At 41.9% G+C, this 21,052-nt stretch overlaps 1 protein-coding gene across 1 annotated transcript in view; it reads right to left on the bottom strand.

The window, feature by feature from the left end:
* RAPGEF5 (Rap guanine nucleotide exchange factor 5) overlaps positions 1 to 21,052 on the bottom strand; it is a 350,639-nt gene that overhangs the window by 155,019 nt on the left and 174,568 nt on the right. Inside the window, exon 7 of the mRNA XM_069729804.1 lies at positions 18,843 to 18,891. Within this exon, the coding sequence (XP_069585905.1) occupies positions 18,843 to 18,891 (49 nt within the window). The remainder of the gene's footprint in view (positions 1 to 18,842; positions 18,892 to 21,052) is intronic.

Genomic DNA, 21,052 nt, shown 5'->3' with positions numbered 1-21,052 from the left:
TAAACGCCTCGCCTGGATCCAGGGGACGCCGAAGGGTGAGTATATAACTATTTTTTATTTTAATTTTTTTTTTTTTTACGGGGATATGGTGCCCACACAGCTATATAGTACTTGGGCTGTGTTATATACTGCATGGTTGCTATATACTACGTGAGCAGTATTATATACTATGTGGACTGTGTTATATATTACGTGAGCAGTGTTATATACTGCGTGGGCTGTGTTATATACTGCGTGGGCTGTGTTATATACTGCGTGGGCTGTGTTATATACTGCGTGGGCTGTGTTATATACTGTGTGGGCTGTGTTATATACTGCGTGGGCTGTGTTATATACTGCGTGGGCTGTGTTATATACTGCGTGGGCTGTGTTATATACTGCGTGGGCTGTGTTATATACTGCGTGGGCTGTGTTATATACTGCATGGGCTGTGTTATATACTGGGCTGTGTTATATACTGCGTGGGCAGTGTTATATACTACGTGGGCAGTGTTATATAAGTCGGCAGTGTTATATACTACATGGGCACTGTTATATACTGCGTGGGCTGTGTTATATACTACGTGGGCTCTGCTATATATTACATGGGCAGTGTTATATACTAAGTGACTGCAATATACTAAGTGGCTGCTATATACTACGTGGCTATGCTATATACTACGTGGCTATGCTATATACTACATGGCTGTCTGTGTTACGTGGGCTGTGTTATATACTACGTGGCTGTGCTATATACTAGGTGGCTTCTATATACTACATGGCTGTGTTATATACTATGTGGCTGCTATATATTATGTGGGCTGTGCCATATACTACGTGGCTGCGTTATATACTACGTGGCTGCTATATACTACGTAGCTGTGCTATATACTACGTGGCTGTGCTATATACTATGTGGGCTGTGTTATATACTACGTGGCTGTGCTATATACTATGTGGCTGTGCTATATAGTACGCCGGCTGTGTTATATACTACGTGGCTGCTATATACTATGTGGCTCCTATATACTACGTGGCTCTCTGTGTTACGTGGGCTGTGCTATATACTATGTGGCTGCTATATACATACATACTAGAATACCCGATGCGTTAGAATCGGGCCACCATCTAGTATATATATACCTCTTGAAGCTCATCAAGAGAATGCCAAGAGTGTGCAAAGCAGTCATCAAAGCAAAAGGTGGCTACTTTGAAGAACCTAGAATACAAGACATATTTTCAGTTGTTTCACACTTTTTTGTTAAGTATATAATTCCACATGTGATAATTCATAGTTTTGATGCCGTCAGTGTGAATGTTCAATTTTCATAGTCATAAAAATACAGAAAAATCTTTAACTGAGAAGGTGTGTCCAAACTTTTGGTCTGTACGGTGTATATATATATATATATATATATATATATATATATATATATATATATATATATGATGTCTGAAGCCTTCTAGTGACAGGATTTAGTTCAAACTTGAAAGCGGTTAATTCAGAACGTAAACAAACACTTATTTTATTCATAGCATATTGTTTGGCTTAAAATATTAATTTTTGCCTATGTAAAGTAAAATTTGATCTAAAGAACAGAGTTTACTTCCCGTGTGGTCCACAGAGACATTCCAGTCATGTTTACTTCACTGCACCTAACTATAATTAGTCTGTTAGATCATGTTTCCTTTAATGAACGTCAGGTTCCTTTATTGCGGGATAACTTGGTTGCCAGATGTCTGAAGACAGATATGGCTTAGTCTTAAGAAACAAAAATCTCTATTGTAATTTTTACATATAAAAATAGCGATTGTCTGATGGTCTCACAGGTAGAGGATGCCAATTACAGCAGTCTGTGTATTACATTAAATGAGAGACAACTGATTAACACAGCAGCTTGGGCAAAGATGAAAACGCCCAATTACTGTTCTCAATTTTATCTGAGTTTTGTCACTCACTGTTCAAAATAATTATTGGGAAAAGCTGTGTTGTGTAAACATTAGAAGGGTGTTCTCATGATTGAAAGTTATCCCCTATTCGTGGGATAACTTCCTGATCGCTGGGGGTCCGACTGCTGGGGCCCCCATCAATCTTTTATCTGGGCCTCAGACAATGTCAGACAATCCGATTTTAGAGCGGAGCCTCGAATGTGCGTTCCTACGGACATTTTACAGGACATATATCCCTAACCTGGTAGAGTGCAGAGAACAAGGAATCTGCTCTATAGGTAAGCGTCCCATGTGTTCAAAATCTCCTGTTTGCCCCGCACTATTAACCAATGTTTTTTCAGTTTTCTATTATTTGCTGTGAAAGAAAAGATGGCTTTGCCATTGAAATGATCCCATAGTCAACCTCCTTCATGTGCAGAACTGTTCAGGTGCGGACATAGGAAATCCCGTTCTGTGCTTTACAGATATCAGTACAGAACCTGTCAAGATGTAGGACAGGAGATTGTAGCTCAACATCTGAACCATATTAGCAACGTCTATAGCTTATTAACACCTTAAAGACCAGGTGATTTTGTTTGCAACTTTATTTTTCCATCAAAAAAAGCCATATTACCACTAAAAGTGTAGTAGCTTTCAATTATGCCACCATTCACTTTACCATATAATGTACTAAATAAACAACAAATAAAATACAAGTGTGATAAAAAAAAATTAAAGAGAAAAAAGCAATTCCGCAATAGTTGTTTTTTTTTTTTTGTTTGTTTGTTTTTGTCTTTTTTAAAGTGTTGGGGGGGGGGGGTGTTTCTATTGCGGTAAATATGGCTAGGCGGGGGGCGTGGCCTGAGAGTCCATGTGAGCGGACGTGCGGCTGTGAGCTCCCGCCGCTGTATATTGTAAAATCCTGCAGAGCCGCTGCTGTTTGGTCCCTGCGGGGGCTTACTGGCTGCGGGGAGACTTGGAGAGGCCGGCGGTGCTGTTCGGTAGCGCTGGAACCGACGAACATGACCAGGAGACGGCAGAAGGACGCGGGAGCCGGGGATGCAGGCGCAATCCAAGATGGCGCCGACTTGAGGGAAAAGGCAGACAAGGAGAACGCCGCATGCAGAAAGCGCATGGAGGTAGCGGCAAAGCTCCAGCAGTTTGCGAGAGCGGAGGCCGCAGAGGAGGGAGCCGGAGCTGATACCGAAGAGGAGGAGGAGGAGGAGAGCCCAGCAGGAGAACATGAGGTACAACAGGGGAGAAAGGAGAGTAAAATGGCGGTGGCAGAAGGGGGACCCGAGGAAATGGCGCCAGAAGCTGAGCCTACCCTAAGAGACGTTTTTGCGCTAGTCTCTTCATGTAAACAATCTCTGACCATACAGATGCAGGAGGTTAAGGGGGACACAGCCCAGATAAACGCAGCCATGCAGAAGATTGACAAACGTGTGGGGGAGGTAGAGGAGAGAGTGAGCACTGCAGAAGACCATATAGTGCAGCTGCAAAAAGCAGAGAAAAAGTTCACTCAAGCAATAGCTGAATTGGCTGCGAAAAATGAGGACCTTGAGAACAGGTCCAGAAGAAATAATATTCGCATAGTGGGCATCCCTGAAAAAGCTGAAGGGAGGAATCCAACGGAATATATTGAAAAATGGCTGTTAGAGACATTTGGAGATATGGCGCTAACAAAAGTGTTCGCGGTAGAAAGAGCGCATAGGGTCCCGCCGAAACCACCTGTCCCTGGAGCGAATCCCCGTACCATGCTCGCCAAAATTCTAAACTATAGAGACAGAGACATTATCCTGAGGAAGGCCAGAGACATGACGGATCTGACAGTTGAAGGTCAAAAGATTGCTATATACCCAGACTATTCTACTCTGGTGCAGAAACAACGGATGATGTTCACGGGTATCAAGAGACGGCTGAGGGAATTGGGTGTGCAGTATTCCATGATGTTCCCAGCAAGACTGAGGGTGGTGGCGTTTGATAAAATTCATTTTTTCCAGAAGCCGGAGGACGCTACCCAGTGGATCGATATTAATGCTAAAAAGCTTAAAGGAAAAGGAGACTGAAACTGTGGGAAGAGTCTGAAGTTGTTTACTTATCTGTCAGTTGGAAAAGAGTCATGTGATTGACAAGCCAAGGGGTTTGGGGGGGGAAGAAGGGAAAGGGATGGTGTAATGGCTGCTGGGAAAGGGGGAGGAAGGGTTTGCGACATATTTTAAGTTTATGCAGACTTCTTGTGTGTGCAAATAATTCTAAGTTAAAATGTTTTGAGAACGTTATTTTTCAAAATGTCTGAAATCCTGTTATGTACAGTGGTGGGAGGAGGGTTGGGAAGGTAATGCCAAACGGAGTGTTCGCTATGGGCGATGATGCCCCACTCTTGGAAAGAGGTGGAATGGTTAGATGTGAGGGGGGAAGGGTGGGAGGGGGAGTTGGGAGGGGGGGGGGGGAGGGTAGTTAGACAGCCTGAGCTCAAAATTGATGATACTTATAGTGAAGATGAGCCAAGTGATGGGGACCCGTTTTAAGATTTTGTGCTGGAATGTGAGAGGCCTAGGGGAGAAATCTAGACGTGCTGCGTGTTTGCAATATGCAAGAGACCAAAGGGCCTCAATGATATGCTTGCTGAAGACGCATTTGGTAAGGGAAAAAGTGGATGTTTTGAATAGACGATGGATCCAGAGGGGATATCATTCTACCTTCTCCACGTATGCAAGAGGAGTCTCAATCTTGGTTCCAGCGGGAGTTCAGTATGAGGAGGTGAAGGTATATGTGGACGTGGAGGGACAGTATGTACTATTACGGTGTATACTGTATGGAGTGATGCTGTGTGTTGCCGCGATGTATATTCCGCCTCCCTACTCTAGCAGGAAGATTAGAGAAGTAATGGAGCGAGTGGAAAAATGGGGACCGACACCATTAATAATTATCGGAGATCTAAATAACATCTGTGATGAATATTGGGATAAAAATAAAAATACTCAGAATAGGTCGGAGGGACACATAACAACATTTGGCACCTATATACAGGAGATAGGTTTGATTGATCTGTGGAGGGTTAGACATGTGGGGGAGAGAGGGTACTCATGTTATTCACCGGCACATGCCACACTCTCTAGGATTGATATGGCTCTGGGTAACAGGATTTTGGACACATTGGTTGGGGAGGTGAGATATCTGCCAAGGGCCTTGTCGGACCATAGTCCAATTGAAGTAGAGGTTAGATTGGAGGGGGCTCGCTCGCTAAGTGGGAGAGAATGGAAGATTCATCCTAATTGGTTACAGAGTATTGAGTTGGAAAGTATAGGACGGGAGGTGGCGGAATTCTTTCTCTTAAATGATGGAAGCGCCGACGCTCTTACAATTTGGGATGCAATGAAGGCGTACCTGAGGGGACTACTGTTTAGGGACATTAGTAGGTGTAAGCGGAGGACGAGAGAGGTAGAAAAAGCGGCAGTTGAGGAGTTGAAGGAAGCAGAGGATGGGATGGCCACACTGGGAACCCCTGAGGCAGAGAGAAGAATGAAAAACGCACAAAATCATTTGGAAAAAATTCTGCTAGGCAAAGCTGAGAGGAAACGAGATTTCCAAAGGGTATTGTTCTATCAGGAGGGAGAAACAGTGGGACATATGCTGTCGGTAGTGGCTGCTGCTCAGAGAGGTTCTTCATATATACACTCTTTGGATTCTGCTAGTGGAGGTAAAATAACGGAAACACCTGAAATTTTGAGAGCCTTTGCGGACTTCTATGCAGATTTGTATTCCTCTCGGGTTGGTGAATCGGTCGAGGATGCACTGACTTTCTTGGAAGGTCTGGATTTGCCGAGACTGAGTGAGGCAGATAGGGAGAGCCTTGAGGCCCCTATCACTGAGGAGGAATTGAGTCGGGCATTGATGTCTATGGCCAATGGGAAGGCGCCTGGGGTCGATGGGTTACCCGCTGAGATCTATAAAGGGTTGGCAGAAGTGTTGATTCCTAGATTAAAAATGGTATTGGAGGAAGCTAGGTCTTGTGGGCGCTTGCCAGCCTCTATGAGAGAGGCCATAATAGTGGTCATTCCAAAGGAGGATAAGGACTTGGGGAAACCGGAGTCGTACCGCCCAATTTCTTTACTAACAATTGATGTCAAGCTTCTGGCCAAGGTGTTGGCTCTCCGCCTCTCTAGTGTTATTGCGAGTCTGGTGCATTCGGACCAATCTGGCTTTATGCCGGATAGATCAACGGCGATCAATTTGCGGAGGTTATATGTAAATTTGCAGGTAGAGTCTGATAACTGTGGTCGAAGAGTGATTGTATCGCTAGATGCACACAAGGCGTTTGACAGCGTCGAATGGGGGTACCTCTGGCAGGTGCTGGAATGTATGGGGTTTGGCCCGCAGTTTGTGGCCTGGATACAGCTGTTGTACTCATTACCATCCGCCAGAATTAGAGTAAATGGGGAGCTATCTCGTCCTATAGGGCTGGCTAGGGGTACTAGGCAGGGATGCCCGCTTTCACCCCTCCTGTTCGCGTTGGCTGTAGAACCTCTTGCTGCTAAGATTCGGCAGTCGGATGGGGTCCCTGGGTTTAGGTATGGCAAAGTAGAGGAAAAAATAGCGTTATATGCGGATGATGTTTTGCTGTTCCTGGAGGATCCAGACAATTCACTAAGAGGGGCCGTTGAAATTGTTGAGAGATTTGGTACTGTGTCGGGACTAACAATTAATTGGGATAAGACGGTTCTTTTTAGAGTGGATGACGTAGGAGAGAATGTGAGTGAGGATGTTGGGGATGAGAGGCTGAAGGTGGTTTCACAATTTAAATATCTTGGAATATGGATTTCGGTGCCGGTGGCGGAGTTTCTGCAAAGAAATTTGACTCCTGTTATGGGGGTACTCAAGGCAAAGGTAGACGCCTGGAATAAGCTACATCTATCGGTCGTCGGTAGGGTAAACCTTATTAAAATGGTCCTTATGCCCAAAATTCTTTATGTTCTGCATAACGCACCAATTTGGATCCCTCGGGGGAAGTTCAGGCAGATTAATGCCCTCTTTAGAAGTTTGATATGGGGTAGACAATATCCACGTATTAGCTTGGAGACGACCCAAGGAAGATGGTGGTTTGGCTTTGCCCAACCCGGAAATATACTTCCTTGCGGCCCAGAGCCAGCATTTGAAGGGCTGGGCGCGAGGGGCGTCATCCAGTGCAGTACAACAGCTATTGGAAGAGGTGACGGACCGACGACCGATGGCCAGGTGTTTGGAGGATGGCTCATTGGGCGCGCTGGGGAAAATATACCCAACCCTGTTCCTGATTCGTAAATTATGGAATAGATTAAGGCAGATTCGTGGGGTTACAGGGTTGACTAAATTCACACCGATATGGTCTAACCACAACTTAAAGGATTTTGAGGCCCTGGGAGGATTGATGGAATGGCAGAATAAGGGAATTTGCTTTGTTCACCAGATAATCCAGCAGCAGGAGCTGAAGTCCTTTTCCCAATTGCAGGAAGAATTTGGTTTGCGATCCACAGGGGAATATCAGTATGCGCAGATGAGACATGCCTTTAGAGCTCAGAATAAGAAGGCTGATATCAGGGTTCAAGATGATATAGTGTTGGAGTATGTGTGTGGTGAGGGTACTACAAGGGGAGTTATTTCCACTCTGTATAAGGACCTTATGCACACATTTCTGCTAGATTTCCCTATAAAGGCGAGAGCTAAGTGGGAGAGAGAAGTGGGGCCGATGGAAAATGAAACCTGGGAATCGGTGATGGAGTGGGTTCCGCGACTATCCTTGAGTGAACCATATAGGCTCTCGCAGCTATACATTTTGCATAGGGTATATAAATCTCCGGAAGTGTTATACAAAGCGGGATTGCGTGCCAATTCTGGGTGTCCGAGGTGTGCGAGTGAGAAGGCAGGAATATATCACATGATGTGGACGTGTCCGAGACTGGCTGCCTTTTGGGTGGTGGTTTTGAGCCGAGTTGAAGCAGCGTATAAGTGCAGAGTTGTTAGAGACCCGATAGTATGTGTGCTGGGATATGTGGAAGAAATTGGAGTTGACAATACTTGGAAGATTGCAATTGCTAGGCTACTCTACATGGCCAGGAAAGTAATAGCACGAAACTGGATAAACGCGGAACCACCTGTGAGAAGGGAATTTCTCCAATATGTTCAACATGGTCTAAAATTGGAAAAGGGGGTGTACAGTAAAAGGGGGAAAATAGAACTCTTTAATAAAATATGGTCTCCTTGGCTTGATTTGGATTGAGGAGTATAGGCGTCGTGTTTCCTAAGACATGGAAGAGGATAAATTACAAGAGGCAGATAATGCCTCGGTGGGGTGGAGATTGAGACTGAGCTGTCTTATGGGGGAGGGGGGTAGTTGGGGTAATGTTGGGGTTTATTAAAGTAAGAAAATGTGTATCTGATATAATGCAATGTAAATGGCATTCTGTTGTTCTCCTTTTTTTTTATATTGTTAATAAAAATCTATTTAAATTAAAAAAAAAAATATGGCTAGGCAACATGATTCTGCAGGTCAGCATGATTGTATGATTACAGTGATACAAAACTTAAAAAGTTTTAATTTTTATATATTTTATTGGATAAAAAAATATTTTAAAAATTGGTTTATGTTATCATTATCTGGGATCTGTAATTTTTTTTCTATTGATGTACCCGTGTAAGGACTTGTTTTTGTGTGCCAAGAAAACATTTTTAATCGGCACAATTTTTTTTCTTCATTTTATTAGTTTGTGCAATTGTGATCATAGCTATACTAAATATGGTCAATTTCTAGATATGGAGAAAAATTTGGAGATTTAAATTTTTATATTTCACTAGACTTTTTTTTATTTTTTATATATATTTTTCTTAACTTTTAATTAATCTTCTTCTGGACTTGAATTTGCTTGATCTCTTACACAAAATACTGCAATACTTTAGCATTGTAGACTAATAGATTATTATAAAACTACTCGTCTCCTATGAAAACTAGCCATAAGAATAATAGGAATAGTACAATGGCAGTGTCATGAGTTTACCATGACAGAGGAGCCAGAAGACCAAAGGCATCTGATTTCTCCTAGTCCTGCATTAATTAGAAGCATCTCACCTTCATATTCAACTGTGCAGGTTTTTTATTTTAGCAGTGCAGGGGTTAATGTGCTCAGCTGAGAGCTCCTGGAAGCTTTTCTGCATTAAAGCTCAGCTGTTCACTGTTAGCCACTCCCAACTCCTACATAATCTGGGCCCTGGAAAGCACTGATTGTCAGAGTTAGCTTTTGAATAAAAAAAGAATTCACTGAAAAAATATATAAATTATCCCTTGATTAGAAGATTCACTGTGATAAAATTCAACTTTATTTATTCCAATTTAAAAGTATACCCACAATTCACCATCTGAAGGTTAGTCAGAGGCTGACTAATACAGGACATAAACATAAATCCAGCGTCTCAGCAATGTATATGGGGTGAGTTGACAACCCACACTCACCCTCCAAGCCTTTCGTCTCAACGAGACGCTTGGAGAGTGAGCGTGGATTGTCAACTCACCCTATATACATTGCTGAGTCATTGGGTTTATGTTTGTGTCTTGTACTAGACAGCCTATGACTAACCTTCAGAGGGTGAATTTTGGGTATAGTTTTAAACTGGATTGAATAAAGTAGAATTTTATCCTATATCAGTGAATCTCAGCGTTAGCATTTGCTGCATAGCTGGAGGTTGTTGGTGGTTGTTATTTGAGAAGGCATTTGGTGGATTTATCTGTGATTGTGGCTACGTTTTGGGTGTGTGATAATTCTCCTTCTTCTCCTACTTTGGTTGAACCCCATGTACATCTTCCCCCCAGATTTGCATCTGCCGGAGCAAGTGTGTGGACCCTGTGAAATTTGGAAAAGGTATGCCCTGATAAGCAAATGGCTGCTTCACAGAGCTGCAAGGTTGATACTTGATGAAGAACTGCCCTGAAAGCTCTTACAATCACCCTAACCCTAAATAGTAGAGCGCTGGCACCTGTCCCGTAAGCCTCGCTAATGTCTGATCTAAACCAATGAGCAAAGATCACCCTCGAGGCGGTCGGACGTCTGCCAGAGCCTACCGTGATGACCCCAAAGCATCCAATCGGAGCTTTGAGGGACAGGCAGAGTTGGACAGCTTCTGGCTACATCCACTTATATGAGAACCTATCAGGAAAATGAAAGGCGATGTGCCTAAAGAAGGGTGAGCAATCTCCTCGTGAAAGTGAAAAGGTGGAGTGTTCCGCTAAGGCGAAAGGAAAGAGATAAATACTCGAACGCTCTGTCCCGGAGAAGAAAAAAGAAAAATCAGAGAAAAAAGGTTAACACCTAACCTGGCCTAATAGACCTGGTGCTAGCAGGTAAGGTTTAGTCTGCAAGGGAGGAACCAATTATTAATTACTTGCATTAATAGTGTCAGCCTCTAGGTGGTGGCAGACTATCCTACGGTTACGGTATTCCCCAATGAGAAGAACAAAAAATATAATTATTATGGTGGGACAACAGACTACCCAGCCATAGCAATACTTTCATATATAAATAGTGCTGGCAGGTTCCCTTTATGAATTATGACTACCATCAGTAGGGCATACTGTAATTGTTTATGTATATATGTACACAAATATTTTCTGCCTTTCTGCTCTGGATTCAGCCAAGAATGAATTATTAAAGCTGGAATTATTAAAGCTGGAATAAAGCTGTATCTAGAGATACAGAATCTAACACTCTACCTCTGTTTTTTAAGGGCTTAAAATAAAAATGTGCAGTAAACTGTAGAAAAATATTTAGAATTGAGAGTCCTCAGTGGTTGATACCTTTTAATGGCTAATAGTAGCCATTAAAAGGTATCAACCACTGAGGACTCTCAATTCTAAATAGCCATTAAAAGGTATCAACCACTGAGGACTCTCAATTCTAAATATTTTTCTATCCACTGGCTGACACGGTACCAAGATATATTTCTTTCCAGTAAACTGTAGAGATTTGTCCACCATAGTCTGCAGGATACATAAAATGTATAAATAATGTAAAGACAACAACAATTCTAAAGCATAAATCATAAAAGAAAGTGAAGCTCACGTTGTACGGAGGAGCAGCAGCCCCACGTTTCTCCCTGGACTGTTTATGGTCCTGATGATGCCGGCCAGCACGTAGCCCGCTAGCTATTCTGAGTAGTGAGAAGTAACAATCCATCATTCTCTATCAGGGCCTCCACTTACTGTATATCTACTGCACAGCGCTATTTTCACCAAATATGCTATAAAACTTCTCATTAATTCAGAGATACATTGGAGGCTCCTGGGAGTAGACAGCCAAGATAACAAGTGCTAAGAGGCATATTTTACTAAGTAAATCAGTTAGATTACAAAAAGGAAACTAATTAGTGCTATGAATATTCAGTGGCGCCATAGATAAAAAGAGATTTCTTTCATTACAGTAACTCTGTGTAAAAGCACCATGTCCCCCAGTTATACAAACACCGGAGCTTTCTCCCGGCAGAGCCCCGTTCTCATCCTGACTTTTTAATTTGGAAATGCTATTGGAGATTAAAAACCAATTAGCCCAGCTATTCTGTAACACCGTATATAAAGAAGCACAATACGTCACTAGCCCACTATGCAAACGGTACTACACTTGCCGTGGTCACAGCCCTACATTAAAGATTGATGTGCTGATTTTACACACGCAGCTTCATGCGCCAATGTCTGGGGGATTTTCTGTAAACCGAGAAAAAAGGAAGCTGGGCTGAAGAAAGATACACAGAAACACTTCCTTCCATTAACAAAAGAATCCCGCAGAACACAGAGATTAGCCGAGCAGACATGCACAGTGGTCGCATTGTAGGAACACAACAAAAGCCATTTTCCCATATTGACAATGTTATTACATGGCAGAACGATGCCGATACATCACGTCCCTGTGTGCCAGACATTTCAAAGGGAAATAATTTGTCAGGTAGTCATTTTGTTCCAGCGTTCCTGGTAAATCATTGCATCCAATGTAAGAGAGAAATAACTTCCCTTTTGTATAATATAAGTCAAAGCCAGGTGACAGCCATAACATGGCCGCTGTAAAGGGACATTGATTTTGTTGATCGACCGCAGCACGATACCTGGCTAGACCTGCAGCGATGAACAATGCAAATTCCATCCTGACTTTACATAAAAGTGTCTGAAAAAGAATCAATGTCCAGCTTTATGATATACTAACTAGAACATTGTCCAGAAGTTGTGTTTCAAAGTCAGAATGTTGTAAAGTATTCTGATTAAAGGATTGCTACTCACCTTTACTTTACATTATCATCATTAATTACAGTAACAATAATGGGACTATAAATTGTGATTAGGGCCTCCATGGATTGGACTGAAATCTATGGAATTTTGAGACCAATACTCTGAACTCTATCATGTTCCTCAAACTATTACTAAACATTTTTTGGAGTTTGGCAGGGAACATTTTCTTGCTTATAAAGATCACGGCCATTATTAAATATTGTTGCCATAAAGCAGTGTACTTGCTCTGGGAAAAAGTTTTTGTAGGTGGCACGTGTCCAAGTAACAGCCACATGAATGGCAGAACATTGACCGCAGCACCACACTGCCTCTATTGGTTCCATCTCTTCCTCAAATAATTGACACAAATGCACCCTGCCATGTATCTCATGTAGAAGAAAAGAAGATAAAGTCCATTCAACATCGGTAAGCATGGGAATCCACATGGTGCTAGGGGAACGTTTGTGTCCTTGGTAATAAGCATTGCTCTATTTATGCCCCAACTATTATTCTTTAAAGGGGTTTTACACAAACAAAGTACATTTTAACTAATATTTTTTGGAATAAGAATAACTTCCACAGTTAGATGTATTTTAATTAAATATTCCTGTGCCGAGATAATCTCATAAATGTGCCTGTCATGCTGTGACGGTCTTACGTAGAGGAGGGGGCCTCAAACTCTCCCTGGTACTGGGACCCTGAAGATCCCTGTCCCAGGGGTACTCTTGATGGTAGAGAGGCCCAAGTCTTTGACCTCACTATGCTCCTGTTAATCCCTGGTCTCCTCTCCTACCCCATGGAGCCTATGGCAGAAATGTAATGTGACAGAGCCACACAAGACAAAACAGGGAAATCAGAAACCCTCTATCGTACAAAACCACCAACCAACAATAGGAAGGAAAATAGGGACAGGGAGGAACAAACTAAATAAGAACAAGGATCAGGAGATAAATACACACCTACAACAGAAAACCTCTACCACAACTTCTCTCCGAAACACTTAAGTACACAGCACAGGAAAATGAATCTCCAATAGCAACAACAAACTCCTAATCAGCACAGCGTCTACTAAGGACAAGGAAGCAGAACCTTCAATGGTAAGGCAGAGAGTGTCTGACCAGCTTTTGTAAGAAGATTTAATAACCAGATCTATAGCAGCTGAAATGTAGCTGCATGTTTCTGACCAGCATACAAAGGGTCGTTAACCTCTTTAGCACCAAAGGAAGTCAAATTCATTTAATATGGGATCCAAACACACAGGCTAAATGGTAGATCTATGATTCACAATAAGAAGTGATCTTCTACCCCTGATGTCCCAGGTTGGCGTTACACACTCATGACAATGCCCCTGCTATGTACTGTGTAATGGCTGTGCTTGATCGTGCAGGAACGTGGTCTGACCATACTACAATAATAATAAAGTAAAAATTACAGAGACATTAGGGAACTGCAATCACAATGAATACAGAATATAAATGAGAAAAAAATAGAATGTTTCCAAATACAGCCACCTTAGAGTTTTTCTGCCGAATTCGGCGTGAGATGCGTGGCTTTGCCAATCCAGCCATAGTGAGATATTCTTTGCAGGGACTCTTACCTCCATTCAGTCATCTAACCATTACAATCTGGCCCTTGTCACATTGTCTCAGATCCTTTACAGCTGTCAATTTTTCCTTTTTGCAAATTGTCTCTTCATAGAGGAAGTGTTGTGAATTCTGTGGCAGAGTTCACTCCTGTGGTCACAAGTGGTACTTCGGCTGATTCTCTCTGGGATCTTCCGTTTGTGGAGGAAAGTGGTACTGCAGCTTCTGAGTTTCCTCCCTCAGGTGATCTGGTGAGCTCGTTAGCTTCTTCTCTACTTAACTCCACCTGATGCTTTGATCTATGCTTCCTGTCAATGTTTCAGTGTGGGACTTGTTTTTTCCCTGGATCATTCCTGTGGCCTGCTGCTCTGCAAAGCTAAGTTTTGCTTGTGTTATTTTGTTGCTATTTTTCTGTCCAGCTTGCTTTATTGGTTTTTCTCGCCTGCTGGAAGCTCTGAGACGCAGAGGGACCACCTCCGTACCGTTAGTCGGTGCGGAGGGTCTTTTTGTCCCCTCTGCGTGGTTTTTTGTAGGTTTTTGTGCTGACCGCAAAGTTATCTTCCCTATCCTCGTTCTGTTCAGCTAGTCGGGCCTCACTTTGCTAAATCTGTTTCATCTCTATGTTTGTGTTTTCATCTTACTCACAGTCATTATGTGTGGGGGGCTGCCTTTTCCTTTGGGGAATTTCTCTGAGGCAAGGTAGGCTTATTTTTCTATCTTCAGGATTAGCTAGTTTCTCAGGCTGTGACGAGGCGCCTAGGTTCTGGTCAGGAGCGCTCCACGGCTACCTTTAGTGTGGTTTGATAGGCTTAGGGATTGCGGTCTGCAGAGTTCCCACGTCTCAGAGCTCGTTCTATTATTTTGGGTTATTGTCAGTTCACTGTATGTGCTCTGACCTCCATGTCCATTGTGATTCTGAATTGCCTTTCATAATAGGAAGAGAACTAGAACTCTAGTAGCAATCGTAAATGTCAATATCGACTCTCTAACGAGCCTTGCCATATGACTTCGACCAAAAGCCAAAACCAAAATCTCAATTTGTAGACACTGTGTTTCAGGGTACTGCCCCTAGTCAGTGCAAAGTGTGAGATCTGGTTTGGCTGTGTGAGACGTGTCTGACCGGGATCCAAGGAGTAACCTTCTTCCTTGCGTAGAGCGACACGTCAAGCCTGACAAGGTGAGGAAACTTCTAAGCCGCAACGCTCCTCTGGGAAATATGCACATTTTCTCTTCAGAGAGGATAGATATGATGGGGACTAGAACTCTAGTGCCACCTCTTTCATTGGTGTTAATGCTAAAAGCAATAGCCAAAATTGAGAATTTTGTTGTTCTTTGAATCCAAGGCACACAAGTGTCTTATGAAGAATAAATGTGTATCAGAATTAGCTTTAAGACTAAAAGTTCAGAAAAGCAACGGTACCATCAGTAGAACAGTCAGGTGAAACTACATCCCCCATATACTGTTTACACAGTGAGATTTGGAGCTGTAGCAACTGATGCTTGCAAGCTTTATACATCACTTTTTCACAATTTTACTTGCTATTTGCATATCTTACCACCATGATCTGTATCCCACTGATCGCTGCGCTATAGTATAACCTTGTGATCTCTGTGTGTGTAGGTTTCTGCCATTTATCAGTGAAATATCAATCTAAAAACAGTGATACCACAAATATAAGCAACACATCTGTGGGAATAAGTTAAGGACCCCTTTTTTTAATGTTCTTCACGTGGTGCGTGCTACCTTTGCCACAGCTGAAATATCATATATCCTTCCTTATCCATGTACTGATAAGAGTTTGTCACCATGTAACAATGGGCCACTATGTTATATCGTTGTTTTTCCGTTTGGTGCTGTGCGAAGATGATCCGCATATGGTTGGTGTCACTAGGATGAATATTAATGTGATCTAAGACAGACAGAGCACTCTTTCTTTGTGGGGACGATTAATCAACAAAAAAGAAATAAAAGTAAAATAATTCATTGTATTCGGTAAAACTCTTCATTGTGACCTGGAAAACGGTACGAGCCTATTGCACATTTTAATTGATAGTTTTACACAAATAACATTTTATCTTTATAATTAAATTGCAATAAAAAGTTTTGACTCTAGTATAGTTTTCCTATAAGTGATTGCATTATGTACAGCAATACTGGTTATATTCAGATCACATTTGGCCTTTTAATCATATTTATAAGATAAATTTTGGAATCAGATTACAGTCATATGAATTAAAGAAAAAAAATCCTTAAACATCAATTAAAACTACACTAATTAGTTAAATGGCTTGTAGCACATATTAAAGTTTTTGCCGACTCATAAGATAGAAAGTAACTGGCTGATCCTTAAGCCCCCCATTACAACCAAGAACTGGGCCCTGAAATTCCCATCTGAATGGAGTGGAGGTCAAGGATGCACACCACCCCTTTACTCAATGTATATTATTTTCCAGTATAACGCTCGGCTCTGGAAGTCCTATTTAAAATAAATGATGGAGAGGTAGTGCACAAGACTGGCTCCTGCTCTATTCAGATAGGGCATTAAAGAACACCGTCACCGGGGTTGGCAACCTCTGGCACTCCACTTGTGAAACTGCAACTTTCCGCATGACCAGACAGACAGCGCACAGCCTATGGCTTTCAGGGCATGCTGAGACTTGTCATTACATAACCGCAAGAGATTGAAGGTTGCTACCCTATGAATAAGTGATACCTTTCAAACTTGGTACAAACCCCTTAGAGCTCTGTTCACCAATTATTTTGATGCTGCACTATATTGTAAAGGAAAGACACCATGATGAATTCCTTAAAAAACATAATATAGTCAAGGGGTTATGTCAGGTAGGACACGTCCATCAATTTTATTGTTCTACGCGTCCACGTATGCGTTGTATCTGTTTTTTCCATAAATACAACATGTACCCATTATGGTCTATCGTGCTGTGTTTTTTCACAGACTGGATGAAAAATGCCGATACAAGTCTCTGGGACTGTGAAACACACATACGGCACATGTATGGCATCATCGGTGTGTCACCTGTATTTAACACTGCAAAGTATAGGAGAAGCTTTATCAATTATTTATTTATCTATCTGTGAAAAACACTGATGACATCAATAACATTATTTCACCGTTTAAATAGGGATGTGTGAACGAGGCCTAAGATGGAGTGGAACAATTAAAAGTAGAAAATGAAGCCAAAGAGGAAGACAGAGCGTAAGCCTTTAGTACGCTGCTGTATGGCCAAAAATCTCTGAAACCTTACCCCTTAGACCTCAGTCCAGAGCCTCTCACCTAGCCAAATCAGTTCTCATGCCTTGCACTGACGAGGGCCAAGAGCCTGAAACACCGTGTCTGCAAATTGAGATACTGATTTGGCTTTTATCCTAAGTCATATTACAAGACTCGTTAAAGGGTTGATTGTGACTTGTAGGATCGCTACTTCCAACAGGTGGCGCTATAGAGTTCAAGTCCTCTTTTTCTCTGAAGAGGCAATTTGCATATGGTTCTAAAGAGAACATTTGAATACCTTATTTTTTTTCTCATCTATTTACACAGACTATAAAAGGAATAATGGTATTACGGAGACATTCGCTACTAGAAGCATCGTGTCACGTGAAATTTGCAGTGGCTAGAGGCACTAAGGAGCACCACGCTGAATGCCTTCTGCTCCATACTACCATAAAGGCACTCTGCGCTGACTCTACGTATTTGGCTTTAATCCTTAAAGGGTTTTCCCCATCTTCTTAGATGGGTTTTGTTGGATAGTGCTTACAAAACAAGCACATTTACAATATACTATTTGCTCCAAATTTTCGTTGCTCCTGAGATATTAACACTTTTTGTTTGCAGCTCGTTGCCCAGGAGACCGACCACCACTGCTTGTCTAGCTTCTAATCACTATGCTGAAGCTGGCTGAAAGTAAGAGACAACAGTGCGTTCAGATGATCCCATTGAGCTTCAGTGTAGAGCTTACAAGCTCAATAGAAAAGAGCTTGTAAGCTCTGCGCATTTCAATAGAGGTCGTCAGTCATCAAAGCAACAAGCTTTAAAGGGAACCCGTCACCCCCCCAGACATTTTTAACTAAAAGAGCCACCTTGTGCAGCACTAATGCTGCATTCTGTCAAGGTGGCTATTTTAGTTCTGGTCCCTGCCAACGCTGCAATAATCGCTTTTATAATGTGCCCCTCATACCTCAAATTAGACCTGGGGGCAGGCCTTTCCCCCCTAACACAGACGCACCACAGCCATCACTCATGGTCTCTGCGCGCCAGGCGCTGCCTCCTCTTCCTTCATTAGCGTCACCGGCGCCTGCGCTGTAAGTTCGAAGGGCAGCGCAACTGCACATGTCCGAAAAAAACTTACAGCGCAGGCATCGGGAACACTAATGAAGGAAGAGGAGGCGGTGCCTGGCGCGCACAGGCCATGAGTGACGGCTGTGGTGTGTCTGTGTTAGGGGGAAAAGACCTGCCCCAGGTCTAATTCGAGGTATGAGGAGCACATTATAAAAGCGATAATTGCAGCGTTGGCAGGGACCAGAACTAAAAGAGCCACCTTGACAGAATGCAGCATTAGTGCTGCACAAGGTGGCTCTTTCAGTTAAAAACGCCTGAGGGGGGTGACAGGTTCCCTTTAAACAAAAGAAAAAAGTGTTAATATCTCAAGAAAAACTAAATTTTAATAAAACAGAAAATGGCAAAAGAGCTTGTTTATACAAGCACTATCTAATAATACTGATCTATGAAGATTAAATTAACCCTTTAATCAAAAGGAAGTCATGATACAATATTCTGCCCAAGTGTAAACAGTGATACAGCCAAGGTACGTGGCAAAAAACTCATACTTGTCAAGTACAAAGTGATAATAACTAAAGTAAACCATTCTAAAGATTTATTTTATTTTATTTTTCCTCTTCACACCAGCAAAAAAAAAAATTATTATATACAGTAGATCTATAATAAAGCAAAACAGAACATCTGTCCTAAACAAAAATCAAGTGATAAAATAAAAACACTCCAGACCACCAGATTTTGAAGGAGAAATATGGCTGGTTAACTATTACTCACCAGATTTTCGGGCTTTCAGGGCAATGACAGCGGCCAGCTCCCTCTGAACCTATGGAAACAGACAGAAACAAATATCTAATTTTAGATTACTTTTTATACTCTAGCTGAATTTACCATTTATCAGGTTTTCTGAAATAGTCATCCTTTTTTCCAATTTATTTATATCTAAATATTCAGACTGCATGTAGATATAACAAGGTTGCACTCCCCACTAATGACCGGTAGGTAGCGCTAGTCTCCACAATCGCAGTCGGCTTTATTACTAATAGGCTTCAGCGGACCTTATGGAGGAAGCCGGACCGACAGTTCTTTCCTGTGAAAATGTTTTACAATATTGAGAGAAACAGCAAAGTGACAGCAAAGGAAACTTTTAATTGTCTCTGCTGCAGAACAGAATGACATTTTGCAATGCATATTTTTCTCAGGGATGAGAAGATCACAACAAATCCCCCTATGTTTTGGCTTTCTAGACTCTGCCCCTGGGCAGACTATCATAAATTCTAAAAAACAAAAATAAACTTCCTATAGTTAACACTTCGCCATTAGAATAGAGCATGAGGGACCACTTTTAGTAAAGAATACATTGCATATAGTGCATTTATATGAAAATGAGGACAGTGGACTAGAGATTACCAACTTGTATGTGTAAAGTTTGTATTTTCTTTTAATGTCCTTGAATCCATCATTTGCAATATATCTGAAAAATAGGTAATTATCCATCAGGTATCCAGGGATTTTGTAAGTAGGCAAGAGTGCCCGAAAGTAATAAGCATGTCTGTGTATTGGGGCACAGGACAGTGTGGGGCACCTGCAGATACAATATGGCATATTGTATGAAGACCGTGCTGGACTAAGTGTTCTTATTGCTGGTTTCCTACCGTTTCTGAACGAACACTATACAATTTGTGTATTATATTTGCATAGACGAACTCCACGCGGTACATGACAAATTGTACTGTGTTTTTTATTTGGCCATTTGTACATTTACTGGAAGCTACACATATGGATTTAATAAAGTTTTGCAATGTGGGATTAAACAGTTCCTATTTTTTTTGTTGGTTATTAATGTCAGTGTTTCTAGGTTAATAATGATTGTATTTGTACATACATGCATATTAGTAGTAATATGGAGAGTTGCATGCATGTGTAAAGTTATGTAATGCTTGCCTGTATACATACAAGTGCTTTTCACTAAATTAGAATATTGTCAAAAAGTTAATTTATTTCAGTTCTTCAATACAAAAAGTGAAACTCATATATTACATACAGTCATTACAAACAGAGCGATCTATTTCAAGTGTTTATTTCTGTTAATGTTGATGATTATGGCTTACAGCCAATGAAAACCCAAAAGTCATTATCTCAGTAAATTAGAATAGTTAACAAAAAACACCTGCAAAGGCTTCCTAAGCATTTAAAAGGTCCCTTAGCCTGTTTCAGTAGGCTCCACAATCATGGGGAAGACTGCTGACTTGACAGATGTCCAGAAGGCAGTCATTGACACACTCCACAAGGAGGGTAAGCCACAAGAGGTTATTGCTAAAGAAGCTGGCTGATCACAGAGTGCTGTACCCAAGCACATTAATGGAAGGATGACTGGAAGGAAAAAGTATGGTAGAAAAAGGTGCTCAAGCAACCGGGATAAACGCAGACTTGAAAGGAATGCTAAGAAAAGGCCATTCAAAAATTTTGGGGAGATTCACAAGGAGTTGACTGCTGCTGGAGTCATTGCTTCAAGAGCCACCACACACAAACATATCCAGGACATGGGCTACAAGTGTCGCATTCCTTGTGTCAAGCCACTCATGACCAATAGACAACGCCAGAAGCGTCTTACCTGGGCCAAGGAGAAAAAGAACTGGACTGTTGCTCAGTGGTCCAAGGTGTTGTTTTCAGATGAAAGTAAGTTTTGCATTTCATTTGGAAATCAAGGTCCCAGAGTCTGGAGGAAGAGTGGAGAGACCACAATCCAAGCTGCCTGAGGTCTAGTGTGAAGTTTCCACAATCAGTGATAGTTTGGAGAGCCATGTCATCTGCTGGTGGAGGTCCACTGTGTTTTATCAAGACCAAAGTCAGCGCAGTCGTCTACCAGGAAGTTTCAGAGCACTTCATGCTTCCCTCTGCCGACAAGCTTTTTGGAGATGGAAAATTCATTCTCCAGCAGGACTTGGCACCTGTCCACACTGCCAAAAGTACCAATACCTGATTTA

This window comes from Ranitomeya imitator, chromosome 6, assembly GCF_032444005.1.
Source record: "Ranitomeya imitator isolate aRanImi1 chromosome 6, aRanImi1.pri, whole genome shotgun sequence".
In the NCBI taxonomy this organism is placed as follows: Eukaryota; Metazoa; Chordata; class Amphibia; order Anura; family Dendrobatidae; genus Ranitomeya; species Ranitomeya imitator.
The sequence above is the reverse complement of the archived record's forward strand: the minus strand, read 5'-3'. Positions and strand labels throughout refer to the sequence as shown.